The 16,135-nt window shown below is 42.1% G+C and overlaps 1 protein-coding gene across 2 annotated transcripts in view; it reads left to right on the top strand.

Moving 5' to 3' along the window:
- Positions 1–1,919, top strand: part of TUBGCP5 (tubulin gamma complex component 5) — a 44,437-nt gene extending 42,518 nt beyond the window's left edge. Inside the window, exons 22-23 of one of the 2 annotated variants that reach the window (XM_012760262.2) lie at positions 402–502; positions 1,550–1,919. In XM_012760262.2, coding sequence (XP_012615716.1) covers positions 402–502; positions 1,550–1,596 — 148 coding nt within the window. In that variant the 3' untranslated portion in view covers positions 1,597–1,919. The remainder of the gene's footprint in view (positions 1–401; positions 503–1,549) is intronic. The other variant, XM_012760261.3, reaches the window with a different exon arrangement.
- The last annotated feature ends 14,216 nt before the right edge of the window (positions 1,920–16,135 follow it).

The following is a 16,135-nucleotide window of genomic DNA, read 5'->3' as shown; positions in this document are numbered from 1 at the left end:
CATTTTTAAGAATAAAATTACCAGAATGGAACTTTTAAAACCATCAACGTACTGTGTGTTCATTAGCCACATCTTTCTAAACTCTTTGTTAATATTTTGAGCTGTGTTGTATTGATGACAGAGCTCATATTTGAAAGTAATACACATTTTTTTACTTATCTATGATTGTACAAAAATTTTTCCCCCAAAAAAATAACTTGGAATATAATCACAAGTCTAAACGTGCGTTTGAAAGAATGAGTATGTACCTTTACAATAAAAATAAAATAAGTGTCAAAGTGAAATGTCTTAGATATCAACTACCAAACTTAGTATTTAAGGTGATCAGACATTTCATACCTAATAACCTGATACTAACCCCTTATGCACTTACTTAAATTGAAATGCACTTTTTTTCCTAGAATGGAATCTATAGAGAAAATGGAGTCTGATTTTAAAAACTGCCATATGTTTCTTGTTACCATTTTAAACAAGGCTGTCTGTAGAGGATCTTTTCCCCATTGTGAGTATATCATGTTAAAATATTGTATATTTTCTTGTAGCTTAGTCTGTGTGTCATTGTTTTGTTACTGATTGCATGAAGAATTAGAATTTCTCACCATTTTCAAAACTGAAAAGTCCCATAGCAGTTGTGCCACACTTTGAATTCTTTTTTCAGAATTACAGTGAGGTGAGTGAGTATCAAATTAAAGCACTAAAATTAAAGATCTTACTTTCTGATATACCGTTTATTATACTAGATTTCTAAAACTAACATTAAAGCAGATGACAGAATAGATTTCTGTCACACTTTACTATCATGTAATTTTTGTAACTATTTCTTTTGAAAACATAGGTTTGGTTTTGATTTTTGTTTTTAGCAATTTTAAAAAACTCCCAAGGCTGCCTCTTATCACAAGGAAATGTGTACCTGATAGTTCAGAACTCAGTGTGTGAAGTAGGCAGAGAGGTCTGGGGGCGGGGGGCATGGGGAGAAGACAGCCATGTAATCTACAGAAATAAAGAGCTAAGTAGTAACTTTTTGCCTGATGATTTTTGGTAAAGTATATAGTTAATCTGTTCCATTTCTGCATATTCAAATTGTAATATAATTATTAAGCATAACTGAACATTTAAAAAATACTGTTAGAATAGTGTTAGTGGAGTCATTAATGCATTTGTCCATTTTTGCATTGGGTGTTAGGCAAGAGATTTCCATTCATGGGTTAGAATGATGTGGCACTTTGTTATGAAATGACTCCTGATGATTCCATAATGACTTATGGGACAGGTGTGATTTATTTGTTCAGTGAAATGCCTAGAGTTTTTTGTTTTCAAAATTAAAATTATTTGAAATAGAATAAATCATACTTTTTCCATTTGTATTTAATAAATGAAAGTAGTCATTTTTATTATATATTTAAAATGATCAGTTTTTATTTAAAATGATCTATTTTTAATGAAAAATAGAACATATGTTTAAATATAATTTGAATTTATTAAAGCCTTATTCAAACATTTAAAAAATATTTAGATCTTTTTTTTAACCTTGTTTTTATTCTTCCCACAGTGGAATCTCTAGCACTATCACTCATGGCTGGCATGGAACAAAGTTAAATATCTCCAGTATAATAAAAATCTCAGACTTCATCTTTATTCATTCTACCATTTGCAGCTGAAAAGTGGAAATCTTTTTATTTTGGTTCATTTTAAAAACTTACCCACAACCTAGGCAAATGGATTGTAGTTATTTTCTCTGAAAATTATTGGGTAATGTATAGGGTTATGTATATAAAATTATGTAAATAATGCAAGTGTATATAGGCTGTTTTCTCTTATATTTCCTGCTGTAAGATATAGATTTATGGTATTGATACATTTAAATGTAAATTATATCATGTTTGAAAATGTAATTATTGGTATTAAAAATAAATTAAAACACTTAAAACTCTTTTGTTCTCCTTTTGCTGCTGTACTTCAGTCACAGAAGTTTTTTATATTGAGTTTTACATGTTGTCTTCCCTAAAAGTTGTCTTAGATTTGCCTGTCCTAGAAGTGTTTGTTTTTTATGTGCCTGGGAAGTTCGAAAATTGAAAGTAGCTTCAGCCAATATCAATGAATGTAAAAAGCCAACCTCACTTAGAACCAACTATTTTTTTTTTTTTTTTTTTTTTTTTTTTTTTTTTTTTTTTTTTTTTTTTCTTTTTTGAGACAGAGTCTCGCTTTCTTGCCTAGGCTAGAGTGAGTGCCGTGGCGTCAGCCTAGCTCACAGCAACCTCAGACTCCTGGGCTCAAGCAATCCTCCTGCCTCAGCCTCCCGAGTAGCTGGGACTACAGGCACGAGCCACCATGCCCGGCTGATTTTTATATTATATATATTAGTTGGCCAATTAAATTCTTTCTATTTTTATGGTAGAGACGGGGTCTCGCTCAGGCTGGTTTTGAACTCCTGACCTTGAGCAATCCGCCCGCCTCGGCCTCCCAGAGTGCTAGGATTACAGGCGTGAGCCACCGCGCCCGGCCAGAACCAACTATTGATACATACTTTTGTCTGATATTTCTGAGCAGTTTTTTTTTTTTTTTTTTTTTTTTTTGGAGACAGAGTCTCGCTTTTGTTGCCCAGGCTAGAGTGAGTGCCGTGGCGTCAGCCTAGCTCACAGCAACCTCAAACTCCTGGGCTCGAGCGATCCTTCTGCCTCAGCCTCCCTGGTAGCTGGGACTACAGGCATGTGCCACCATGCCCGGCTAATTTTTTATATATATATCAGTTGGCCAATTGATTTCTTTCTATTTATAGTAGAGACGGGGTCTCGCTCTTGCTCAGGCTGGTTTTGAACTCCTGACCTTGAGCAATCCACCCGCCTCGGCCTCCCAAGAGCTAGGATTACAGGCGTGAGCCACAGCGCCCGGCCTTGTTTTTTCTTTTGAGACAGAATCTCACTTTGTTGCCCAGACTAGAGTGAGTGCCGTGGCATCAGCCTAGCTCACAGCAACCTCAAACTCCTGGGCTCAAGCAATCCTCCTGCCTCAGCCTCCAGAGTAGCTGGGACTACAGGCATGCGCCACCATGCCCGGCTAATTTTTTCTATATATATTAGTTGGCCAATTGATTTCTTTCTATTTTTATAGTAGAGATGAGGTCTCGCTCTTGCTCAGGCTGGTTTTGAACTCCTGACCTCGAGCAATCCGCCCGCCTTGGCCTCCTAGAGTGCTAGGATTCTGAGCGGTTTTTAATAGCTAACCAGTTATATGTTAAATAAATTATGCTTACTGTTTAATTTTTCCACATTTTCTTTGTATACTTCTTAGCATATGTATTAGGGTTCTCCAGAGAAATAGAACCAATGGGATAGAGAGAGAGAGATGCAGAAGAGATTTATTATGAGGTATTGGCTCCCACAGTGATGGGCTAAGAAGGCCCATGATCTGGCCAGGCATGGTGGCTCACACCTGTAATCCTAGCACTGTGGGAGGCCAAGGCGGGAAGGATTGCTTGAGGTCAGGAGTTTGAGACCAGACTGAGCAAGAGTGAGACCCCATCTCTACTAAAAAGTAGAAAGAAATTAGCTACACAACTAAAAATATATAGAAAAAAAATAGCCAGGCATGGTGGCACATGCCTGCAGTCCCAGCTACTCAGGAGGCTGAGGCAGGAGGATCTCATGAGCCCACAAGTTTGAGGTTGCTGTGAGCTAGGCTAATGCCACAGCACTCTAGCCAAGGTAACAGAGTGAGACTCTGTCTCAAAAAATAAAAAAATGAGAAGGCCTGTGATCTGCCATCTGCAGGGGAGGCCTGGGACAGCCAGTAGTGTAGTTCTTGTCCAAATCCAAAGATCTGGGGACCAGGGGAGTCAGTGGTGTCCCAATCTGACTTCAAGTGCTCAAGAACCAGGAGCACCCGTGTTGGAGGGCAGGAAAAGAGGGATGTCTCAGCCCAAACAGAGAGCAGATCTGCCCTTTCTCTGCCATTTTGTTTTATCTAGGACTTGAACAGATTGGATGATGCTCACCTTTATTGGTGAGGGATCTTTGTTCAATCCAACAGTTCAAATGTTAAACACTCTCACAGCCATGGTCCCAAATAATGTTTTGCGAGTCATTTGGGCATCCCTGAGCCCAGTCAAATGACACATAAAATTAACCATCATAGCATGTTTCTAATACTTAGGACTCAGTACTATATTTGCTACTTATTTCTTTTTTATTTTTTTATTTTATTTTTTTTGAGATAGAGTCTCACTCTGTTGCCCAGGCTAGAGTGAGTGCTGTGGCGTCAACCTAGCTCACAGCAACCTCAAACTCCCAGGCTCAAGCAATCCTTCTGCCTCAGCCTCCCAAGTAGCTGGGACTACAGGCATGTGCCACCATGCCTGGCTTATTTTTTCTCTATATATATTAGTTGGCCAATTAATTTCTTTCTATTTATAGTAGAGATGGGGTCTCGCTCTTGCTCAGGTTGGTTTTGAACTCCTGACCTCGAGCAATCTGCCCGCCTCAGCCTCCCAGAGTGCTAGGATTACAGGTGTGAGCCACCCGCCACGCCCTTATTTCTTTTTTAAAATCAACCACCGAGCTTCAAATAGCCCTCAGAGCTAAGCACCAGCACACCCTTCCTCTTAGAAATAATCTTGACCATCTTAAAGCATCAACATTTCCTACATGGAGAAGGCAAAGCCTGGAGACAAGCCTACTCAAATCCTGGACTTAACTCCTAAGCCTCAGAAGAAATTCACTGGGGAGGCCTTCAAATGTGGAGGGATGAACAGCTCCTTCCAAGTCTCAAGAAAATACCATTGCATAGCCCAGCAACTGTAAGGTATGTGAAGTTGTTTGTGGTCTGGTCCTGTAAGTCAGAATGCTATGGAAATTGATGGGAATATCTGCTCCTGTAAGGCTGTCGTGATGAAGGGGCCATCATTTAGATAGAGATGGCCCGGCTCTTTTGGTAAAGTTCTTAACAAAATATCATAACATCAGATATACTAAAACACACTCCTGCTAAACTTAGTTATCAGTGTTTTTAAACCTGGGATGAGAGAATAATATTGGTGGGGGAGGGGTTGTTTTATTTTATTTTTTGAGACAAAGTCTTCTTTGTCACCTGGGCAGTGGTACAGTGGTGTGATCATAGTTCACTGCAACCTCCTTCCTCCACCTCCAGAGTAGCTGGGACTACAGGTATGCACCATTATGTCCAGCTAATTTTTTTTTTTTCCCTAGAAACAGGATCTTTGCTCTTGCTTAGGCTAGTCTCAAACTCCTTGCCTCAAGCAGTCCTCCCACTGTGGCCTCCCAAAGTGCTGCTAAGATTATAGGCTTGAGCCACCATGCTCAGCCAGAAGGTAAATGTTTAGGAAAGCAAATATTTTCATTTTAAGAAAATTAGTATTTGGAATTTGTTTTCACTTAAACTAAGATTTAATCCTGTATCTATATTTGCCTTTTTTTTTTTTTTTTTTTTTTTTTTTTGAGACTTTAGAGTTTCCCTGTGAAGATTAGCAAGTTTACACTGGGGGAAGAATAGACTTTACAAACTGTCACCAATTGGTTACATTGAGAAGCAGCCTCTGAGGTGAAATTCAATGTGAAACTGCCCCATAGACAGAAGGGAGAGGGAGCCCGACAGGCCAGAGAGGAAAGCCAGTCTGCACTGTAAGTCTGTGGAAATGGCCTTTCAGGTGGTCCTGTGTTCGGGAAGATGGCCGTGCCTTTATCCCCCACCTTGATCAGTCACTGGTGGAGGGTCGCTGGAAAGAGCATGACCTCTGCAGCAGAGACAACCCAGAAGCACCTGCAGCTGAGGCTCTCTACAGATGGCACTCTCAGGAGAGAGGGTGACAATTCTTTCTTGGAGAAGGATCTGGGCGGCATCACGTCATCATGTCAGCTACATGCATTAAATGATTGAGTTTTCTGAACAAAAACGCATTTTTACGCTGAATCTAAGTAAGACCTGCTCATAGCTTGGGGAAAGCTAATGCTGTGATGTACGTAGCCCTATCTTATGTGTGAAATGGATTGGATCTTTTTTACTTAATTTTTCTTATTGTTCTGTTTGGACTTTTAAAAAGATTTTTTTTAAACCATAAGCATTTTTCCAGTCAGGCATGTAAGGAGCCTGTAAGTCATCACTTCCAACCCTACAAGAAATAAACCAAAACCGAAAATGAACTCTTCTTATAGCCATCAGAAAATTGAGATTATTAAGCAAATGTAGTAAAGTAGTATTTATTAGAATGGGGGTGATGGGTACATGGGTGTCCACTATAAAGTTCTTTCAGCCTTCCTTTATGTTTGGAATTTTTGATGATATGGTGGAAGAAACAATATCATATAATGGCATTAAAGTTTTTGGCCAGGCACAGTGGTTCATGCCTGTAATCCCAGCATTTTGGGAGGCTGAGGCAGGAGGATTGCTTGAGCCTAGGAGTTCAAGACCACCCTAAGCATCATAGCAAGACCCCATCTCTACAAAAAAAATTTTACAAAATAAAAACAGGCGTGGTGGCACAACATGCTTGTAATTCCAGCTACTTGGAAAGCTAAGGCAAGAAGATCACTTGAGCCCAGGAGTTTGAGGCTGTAGTGAGCTATGATCTGGCCTGGGCAATAGAGTAAGATTCCACCTCAAAAAAAAAGAAAGAAAATACGAATTTTCTAGGAATCCATTTAATGCAATATATATAATTCCTTTACATTGAAAGCTATAAAACATTGCTTAGATTAAGACCAAAATAAGAAGATACTATGTTTATGAATTAGAAGATTAATGTGGTTAAAATATCAGTTCTCCCTAGCTGATCTATAGAATCAGCCCAATTCAAGTTAATTCCAGCAGGCATTTTGTAGAAATTGACATGCTGACTGTAAAATGAATATACAAAGGATTATATTGCAATATAGAATCAAAGCAATCTTGAAGTATAGGAACAATGTTAGAAAGATTTACATTACTTGATCTCAGGACTTTCAGTAATGCTACAGTAATCAGCATAGTGTGGTACTGGCAAAAGGATAGACAAATAGATGAATAAAGCAGAAGAGAGTCTAGAAATACACTTAACACCTGGACAGTCAATTCTTTTTTTTTTTTTTTTAATTTTTACTAAGAAGCCAAAGAATTTAATGGAGAAAAGACTTTTAAACAACTGGTGCCAGGCACCGTAGCTCACATCAGTAATATTAGCACTTTGGGAGGCTGAGACAGGAGGATCACTTGAGATCAGGAGTTTGAGACCAGCCTGAGCAAGAGTGAGACCCCTGTCTCTACAAAAAATAGGAACATTAGCAGGGCATGGTGGTGTCTGCCTGTAGCCCCAGCTACTTGGGAGGCAGAGGCAAGAGGATTGCTTGAGCTCAGGAGTTTGAGGTTTCAGTGAGCTATGATCATGGCACTGCCCTCATGTCTGGGCAACAAAGTGAGACCTTGTCATCAAAAAAGTAATTTTTGGGCCGGGCGCTGTGGCTCACGCCTGTAATCCTAGCTCTTGGGAAGCCGAGGCGGGCGGATTGCTCAAGGTCAGGAGTTCAAAACCAGCCTGAGCAAGAGCGAGACCCCGTCTCTACTATAAATAGAAAGAAATTAATTGGCCAACTGATATATATATATATATATAAAATTAGCCGGGCATGGTGGCGCATGCCTGTAGTCCCAGCTACTCGGGAGGCTGAGGCAGAAGGATCACTCGAGCCCAGGAGTTTGAGGTTGCTGTGAGCTAGGCTGACGCCACGGACGCCACGGCACTCACTCTAGCCTGGACAACAAAGCGAGACTCTGTCTCAAAAAAAAAAAAAAAAGTAATTTTTGAAATTCAGTACAATTAGATACCATTATGTATCCATTAGAATGACAAAACAGAAAACTGACAAATGTTGGCCTGGGTGTGGAACAACTGGAAATCTCATATGTTGCTGTTGGGAATGTAGAATGGTACAGCCAATTTGGAAGAGAGTTTTCCAGTTTTTTATACTGTTATACATAGACTTATCACCTTATCCCAATCCTAGGTGTTTACCCAAGAGAAATGAAATGCATGTTCACACAAAAACATGTACACAAATGTTTATAGCAGCTTTATTAAGTGCCCAAAACTAGTAACAGTCCACATGTCCATCAACTGGTGAATGGATGAACAGCTCCAGTTCATACAGTGGAGTACTGCTCAGCAAGGAAAAGACATGACCATGTAACAAGTCGGATGAATCTCAAAAAACAATGTCAAGTGAAAGAAGCCACGTAATTCTTGAGTGGCCACGTAATGTGTAACTTCTTTTATGTGATATCCTAGAAACGTCAAAACCATAGAACAGAGACCAGGTAAGTATTTGAGGCTGGGGATGAGGGGAGGGGATTGACGGAGGGGGGGCACGGGGGAACGGTTGGGGATGGCAGAAATGGTCTGCATTTTGACTAAGGGTGGGAGCATCAGAATTCATAGAACTACATATCTAAACATGAATTTTACTCTAAATTATACCTCAATGGACTTGACTTTTAAAGAAGAAAGTCATTTTATAAACTAGTATTAAATAGAAAACATTTCAAACCAAAGTTCAATATAGTATTCTAATTCAATGGAAAGAATCTGACCAGATTTGTAATAAAACAGCACAATGGCACTTTGTCTCATACGCTAAAATACAATATGTATGTGAAGACATGTAGGTTCATGACATGGATAACCCCTGTGTTTCAGTGTGCTAAGTACTCACCCATGCAAAAAGTGTTGAGCACCTACTGTGTACCTTGCCTCATGCAAGACACTGAGCATAACATGGTGGACAAGTCAGACACAGGCCTGATCCCAAGGATTTCACTCTACAGTGAGGAGGACTACCAAATAACAAACAAATACACAATTCTGATGAAGGACATCCTTACCTTCAGTAAATTAATCACACCATGTCATTTTCACCAACAGAAGTAGGAATTCCAACATTGCAATACATCCTAAATAGCAATTTAATCACCTGAACCCCTCTCCTTCCTCTGTTTCCCTTGTTAATTTTAGCTGAGATGTGAAACTAAAATGAAAGTCACTTAAAAATTGCTTTGCAGGCCGGGCGCAATGGCTCACACCTGTAATCCTAGTTCTCTGGGAGGCCGAAGGGGGTGGATTGCTCGAGGTCAGGAGTTCGAAACCAGCCTGAGCAAGAGTGAGACCCCATCTCTACTATAAATAGAAAGAAATTAATTGGCCAACTAATATATATATAGAAAAAATTAGTTGGGCATGGTGGCGCATGCCTGTAGTCCCAGCTACTCGGGAGGCTGAGGCAGAAGGATTGCTTGAGCCCAGGTGATTGGGGTTGCTGTGAGCTAGGCTGATGCCACGGCACTCACTCTAGCCTGGGCAACACAGTGAGACTCTGTCTCAAAAAAAAAAAAATTGCTTTGCATGGCACTGGTATTGTGTGGCTAATATTGGGACTTGTACCCATATTTGCTAGCACTATAATAAAAGATAGTTTTTAAATGACCTCTGAGGGATGCTGAAGACCAGGAGGGCTCCAGTTTGCAGGAGCAAGACCCCTCTCACAGTATGGTCCAAACATGGAAATACCTTAGACATGCAAAGCACTCAGTGTGCTATGACATACAAAGGAACATGTCATGGTTTCTTCCCTCCAAGAGTTCATAATTGAGGTAAGGAGATCTGACATTTATTTATGAAAAGACAGCCTTGATTTAATATCCAAATGTCATGGTTCTCCAACATGAGTGTGCATCAGAACCACCTGGAGGTCTTGTTAAAACACAGGTTGCTGGGCACTACCCCCAAAATTTCTGACCTAATAGGTCTGTGGTGGAGCCCAACAATTTGCAGCTTTCAGATCGTGCTGTTTCTGCTGGTCCAGGGGTCACACTTGGACAACTTCTGTCCTGTTGAATAAAAAGACAAGGGCTTCTAAGTGTCAGAGGAGAAAGAGATTGAGTCAGAAGAACAGATCAAAAAACTCGGAGTGGCTATTGATAATTGAACTAGGCTCAGGAGGGCAGGGTCATCAGCTTTGGGAATGGCTAGCATAAAAGTGAAACAGCAAACGTGTGCTTGAGCACAGTCTGGGTCTCGTGGAGAGTTCATGAAGAGAGGTGGGAAAGAAAGTTGGAAAGATCGATTATATTAAATTGTAGAGAGCTTTGGGTACTATTAAATGTGTCAGTTATGACCTTTTGGGCTGCAAGTAACAGAAATCAACAGTATTATCCATTGCTACACCACAAATTACCCCAAACTTAGTGTTTTAAACAATACTTGTTGTCTCAAACAGTTTCTGAGAGTCAGGGGTTTGGTTGTGGCTTAACTAGGTGCTCCTGGCTTAATCAGAGTGTCAATCAGGATCAGGCATGGTGGCTCACGCCGATAACCTAGCACTTTGGGAAGTTGAGGCAGGAAGATCGCTTGAGGCCAACCTGAGCAAGAGCAAGACATCCCCCACCACTTTCTACAAAAAATAGAAAAAATTAGCCAGGCATGGTGGTGTGCATGCCTGTATTCCCAGCTACTTGGGAGGCTGAGGTAGGAGTTTGAAGGTGCAGTGAGCTATGATGATGCCACTGCACTCTAGCCCGGGTGACAGAGTGAGGCTCTGTCTCAAAAAAAGGCAAAGTGTCAGGCAGGGCTGCAGTGATTCCAGTGCTCAGAAGAGAATCCGCTTCCCGGCCTCTTCACATGAGTGGGACTCAGATCTTTGCTGGCGGTTGGCCAGAGACATCAGCTCCTCACCACTCGGGCCTCTCCACAGGCTGCTCACAGCACGGCCACCAGCCTCCCTCAGAGCACTGGCAGAGATACCGGTGACGTAAGCCACCGTCTCTTTACAACCTTTTACTGGAATGCCATGCTCTCACTTCTGCTGTATTCCATTCACAAGTGAATCTCTAAATCCAGCCCATATTCAAGGGGAAGGACTTACATATGGAATGGGCACCAGAGTCGGAGACTTTGGGGTCTCCTTAGAGCAGGTGTCCTTAAACTATGGCCCACGGGCCACATGTGGGTGTTTTTACCCATTTGTTTTTTTTACTTCAAAATAAGATATGTGAAGTGTGCATAGGAGTTTGTTCATAGTTTTTTTTTTTTAACTATAGTCCAGCCCTCCAACGATCTGAGGGACAGTGAACTGGCCCCTTGTTTAAAATGTTTGAGGACACCTGCCTTAGAGGCTACCACAGTCTGCCCTTTGGCCTCCCAATCATTCATGTCACTTGAAACATCAAAGTATAGGCACTCCTTTTCCAAGACTCCCAAAAGTCAAAACAGCACCATCCAGACCACGTTCAGGTGCTGATGGGGCATCTCAGCGTAGTTCCTTAAATACAGCTCCTCGCTCAGTGCCTCCCTATCCGAACATATGACACACTAGAGAGACAAGTGATCTCCCCCCACACACACCAATAGGCAATGGTGGGACAAGCATGGGATGATCGCTACAGACATTCCTGTTCACAGGTGGTGGAGAGGTGGAAACGGGAAGTGGTGATCCTGGTAACATAGCGCTGGCTGTCCTCAGCTAGGTCTGAATAATTCCATAGCCTCTAGTCCACCCTCTGGTGTCTTGGTTCCGTATTCAGTCATCTTTCCCTTTTCCTAAAAGGTTTCACATTTGCAGCATAATTGTTTTCTCAGCCTCCTCCTGACAATAGACTCCTGGAAGTCCAAAAGCCTTTCCTCAGTTGTAAGATTTCTGTTTTTTTCAGTCCAAGCCAGCAGTTTTTCTGGTGATATAATATTATTAAAAACTCTGGGCCGGGCGCGGTGGCTCACGCCTATAATCCTAGCACTCTGGGAGGCCGAGGCAGGCGGTTTGCTCAAGGTCAGGAGTTCGAAACCAGCCTGAGCAAGAGCGAGACCTCGTCTCTACTATAAATAAAAAAGAAATTAATTGGCCAACTAATATACATAGAAAAAATTAGCCGGACATGGTGGCACATGCCTATAGTCCCAGCTACTCGGGAGGCTGAGGCAGGAGGATTGCTTGAGCCCAGGAGTTTGAGGTTGCTGTGAGCTAGGCTGACGCCATGGCACTTACTCTAGCCTGGGCAACAAAGTGAGACTCTGTCTCAAAAAAAAAAACAAAAAAAAACTCTGGGTTCTCCTGTGAATCTTTTCAGGCTCACTCTATTAGACAAAACCATAACCATAAATTTCTTTGAAATAAACCTTTCTCTGCCTGGAATTCCTCCTGAGTAGCAACCTTGAGTTTCCTAAAGACCCTATTGTTTGAGAGGATCTGTGAGACACATTCTTAATCTATTTACAGAGCCTTTTTTTTTTTTTTTTTTTGAGACAGAGTCTCACTTTGTTGTCCAGGCTAGAGTGAGTGCCGTGGCGTCAGCCTAGCTCACAGCAACCTCAAACTCCTGGGCTTGAGTGATCCTTCTGCCTCAGCCTCCCGAGTAGCTGGGACTACAGGCATGCGCCACCATGCCCGGCTAATTTTTTATATATATATCAGTTGGCCAATTGATTTCTTTCTATTTATAGTAGAGACGGGGTCTCGCTCTTGCTCAGGCTGGTTTTGAACTCCTGACCTTGAGCAATCCGCCCGCCTCGGCCTCCCAAGAGCTAGGATTACAGGCGTGAGCCACAGCGCCCGGCCTTACAGAGCCTTTTGTGTCACTCTGAGGAACAATTTTTTATTTTTCTGATGTCTTAAAATTTTACACTCACATCTTCAGCTCCGTCTTTAGACCATATTTTCTTGGCAGTGCCATATATTTGATCTTGGCTTGACAGGCATTTTTTATTTTAGTATCATTCACCACTTAGAGAGGCTGAGAAATTTCAAAACCATTAATTTTATCTCCTTTTTATTTAAACCATTAAATCATTCTCTCACATTATTGCTTCTCCTCTCACCTCTTACTATAATCAGTAAGAAGAAACCGGGCAGCATCTTTAATACTTTGCTTGAAAAATCTCATTAGCTAGCTCAGTGCATTAGGTATAATTTGTCCTTTCAGTACACTGCAGGCAACAGCATTGCTAAACTTTCTGCAGGATCTTCTTCCTTCAATTTCCAATAACATTTTTCTCACTTTCTTCTAAGCCCTCTTCTGCAAAGTCCAAAACTCTGTGACCAGTGTGTTCATGACACTAAGTGTCAGCAACGCTCTCCTTGCACCCTGGTCGCAGAGCCACGCCCACGTTCTAGGTTTTGCTACAGCAGCAGCACCCTCCTCCGGACCAAATTCTCTATCAGTCAAGGTTCAGTCCAAGCAGCAAGAAGCAGAACCACTAAAATATATATCTAGATAAATAGATAAATATCCCGTATATGTAGATGATCACGGACTTACGGGGATTCTGCTACAGGGATTTGATCTTACACAATTAATAGTGTAAACCGATTAATCAGTCTCCATAGGGCCATTTGTTGTCTGCATCTGATGCTGAAGCTCAGTGGCCACAGAGCAGGCAGTTGAGGAAGAGAAAAAACAAGCTGGTGTCCCCAAGTACGTGCCAGAATCCCATGCTGCAGATGGACCAGGGCCCATCTAGTTCTTGCTGCTTCTGACCTTGGTGGTGTGGATGTGCTACAAAAGCTGGGGCCTCTCGTCACGAAGCTAAACCACACGCCTCACCCAGGAGTCAGAGGATCCGGAGGAAGGCGGTGTTGCAGGCCCGGCCACTGTCCTGTGTTAACAAAGTGAATCTCTAGATACACAGCAACATGTGCGAGCTACAAGACAGCTGCTGTTTTCCTACTCCCCCCAAGTTGTAGGGGCTGGGCCTAGAAGAAAGGATGGATGGAAAGAACGTGAGCAATGTGAATGAAGGGTCAGGCAAAAACACCTGCCCGAGTCGCTTGTTTGCTGAGTGCAAAGGTCAGCTGAAAACAGCTGACCTGTATGGAAAGAAAGGATGGATGGATGGAAAGAACGTGAGGGTCAGGCGAAAATGCCTGCCCAAAGTTGCTTGTTTGCTCAACACAAAGCTGTTTTCAGTTGACCTGTATGGAAGTTGTTAAAGAAATTAACAAACAGCCCTGGCCCTTTGCACGTGTCCTTGGAAATAAATAGAGGAACTTAGCCAAACGAGGCTATTTTTTCCTTTAGATTTTGGTGTCTCCCTTTGTCTCTTAGCACTGTGCGTTTTGAGTAATCATTCATTCCTTCGCTACCGAGCTCAGGAGCGAAAAGGTAGCCACAACACCAAATCTCTCTTGAGAACATACAGGAAAGACAATTCTGGTAAATGTAGGTCAACTTAGCCAACTCAACACATTACGAAGCCTCCACGACATTTGGAGCTACCCTTAGGTTAAGAAAGGATAATTATCGTCAAGGAAAATCCTCCTATAACCCAAGGGCAGGAATGTCAAAATTTGAGCCCCAAAATGGATGAGTGTTTCATACACACGGAATGCTCTGTTTCTGGTTTCTGTTTCTCCAAGCTTATTAGATTTATTTTCTTTCTTAGGAGAATGCCTTTTTCTGCTGTACTTTTCCTGTGGTGGCTGGAGGATGAATGCTCACAGCTCCTAAATGCATGACTAGCTCTTAGCTCCTGTCTTGACCTAGGTTCCCCAGAAATACAACCAGAGACAAAGATGCATGTGCTTCCACTCTGCGATGGAGCGCGGTGCCAGCAGCAGGAGTCAGAAAAAAGAGGAGTCATTGAAGGATGAAGGCCAACAGGTGTGGAGTACACCAGCGAGCTGGCCACAGCTGAGTACGCCCGCCTGTCTCTCAAGAGGTCCCTAAGAAGCCATGTGGACTGGGTCAGGAAGACAGAAGAATTTACCTGCCAGCTCCCTCTCACATTAGTTAAAGGCTGGCCTCAGGGGATGTGACGTCCTCTGCACATCCACACTGCCATGTGTGAGTTCCAAAGGCTGTGGTGCCTCTTTGTTGACAGGGAAGCCCCAGGGCAGGAGTGAGAGGTCCAGGTGGGCTCCTGAGGAGTGATGCAGTTGCGGTTTGGGTTAGAGTACATATAGACCCACTGCAAATGAAACACAGGCCCCGCAGACAGGAGACTGTTCCATGACTGAGAAAGTTCCAGTTCTAAACTCCCAACCAAGATTTGCACATTGAGTAAACTTGGGTCAGTGTCCACCCCAGGTTTAATGAAATGTAGCAAGAAACATGAGACCACGTTATACAAACACAGCTGCTGAGAGCCTACTACTGTGGAATGGGGGGATCCGTTAAGGAATTAAGGGTCCTCTTGGTTAATACAAGAATGTGTTAAAAAGTATTGATGTTGGCCAGGCACAGAGGCTCACGCGTGTAATCCTAGCACTCTGGGAGGTTTGCTCAAGGTCAGGAGTTCAAAACCAGCCTGAGCAAGAGCGAGACCCCCCCCCATCTCTACTATAAATAGAAAGAAATTAATTGTCCAACTGATATATAGAGAAAAAAAAATTAGCCAGGCATGGTGGCGCATGCCTGTAGTCCCAGCTACTCAGGAGGCTGAGGCAGCAGGATTTCTTGAGCCCAGGAGTTTGAGGTTGCTGTGAGCTAGGCTGACGCCATGGCACTCACTGTAGCCTGGGCAACAAAATGAGACTCTGTCTCAAAAAAAAAAAAAAAGTATTGATGTTGGAAATAAGACAAAGTTGTAATTATGTGGAGATAATATAATTGTCTTCCTAGAATGACCACTCCCTCAAAAGATCAAAAGATAATGCTGTAAAACTAGTTAGAATGCTTTCCTATATACCAATAATAGTTAGAAAATACAGTAAGTTAGAAAATACACTGAAGTGTAATAACTCATAACTCAAAACATTCCTGCTACATTCAGGCTAAAGTGTGGGGACTTTCTCCAGTGCCAGATGAGGAATGTATCAAGATGAGGATCAGCTGCAATGATAAACCCCCCAAATACCAAGGACATAAAGAAGGTAGAAGTTTCTTTCTCGTGTAAAAAAATAAAGTCCAGAATTAGTCCAGCTCAGGTTCTTAGCAACAACATTCTAGGCTTCTAACTTTGTGGCCCCCTTTGCCTAGCACAAAGCTCTCATTCCAAGTTTCATGAGGGTTGCTTTAACATTTGCATTCCAGCTACAGAAAAAAAGAAATGCTGGAGACTGACATCTCCTTTAAAGACACCTTCCAGAAGCCGAACACTCCATTTCTGCTTAGATCTCATTGGCAGGAATTTTTGTATCTAACTACAGCTGATTGTAGAGAAATGTGTACC

This window comes from Microcebus murinus, chromosome 7, assembly GCF_040939455.1.
Source record: "Microcebus murinus isolate Inina chromosome 7, M.murinus_Inina_mat1.0, whole genome shotgun sequence".
In the NCBI taxonomy this organism is placed as follows: domain Eukaryota; kingdom Metazoa; phylum Chordata; class Mammalia; order Primates; family Cheirogaleidae; genus Microcebus; species Microcebus murinus.
The sequence above is the reverse complement of the archived record's forward strand: the minus strand, read 5'-3'. Positions and strand labels throughout refer to the sequence as shown.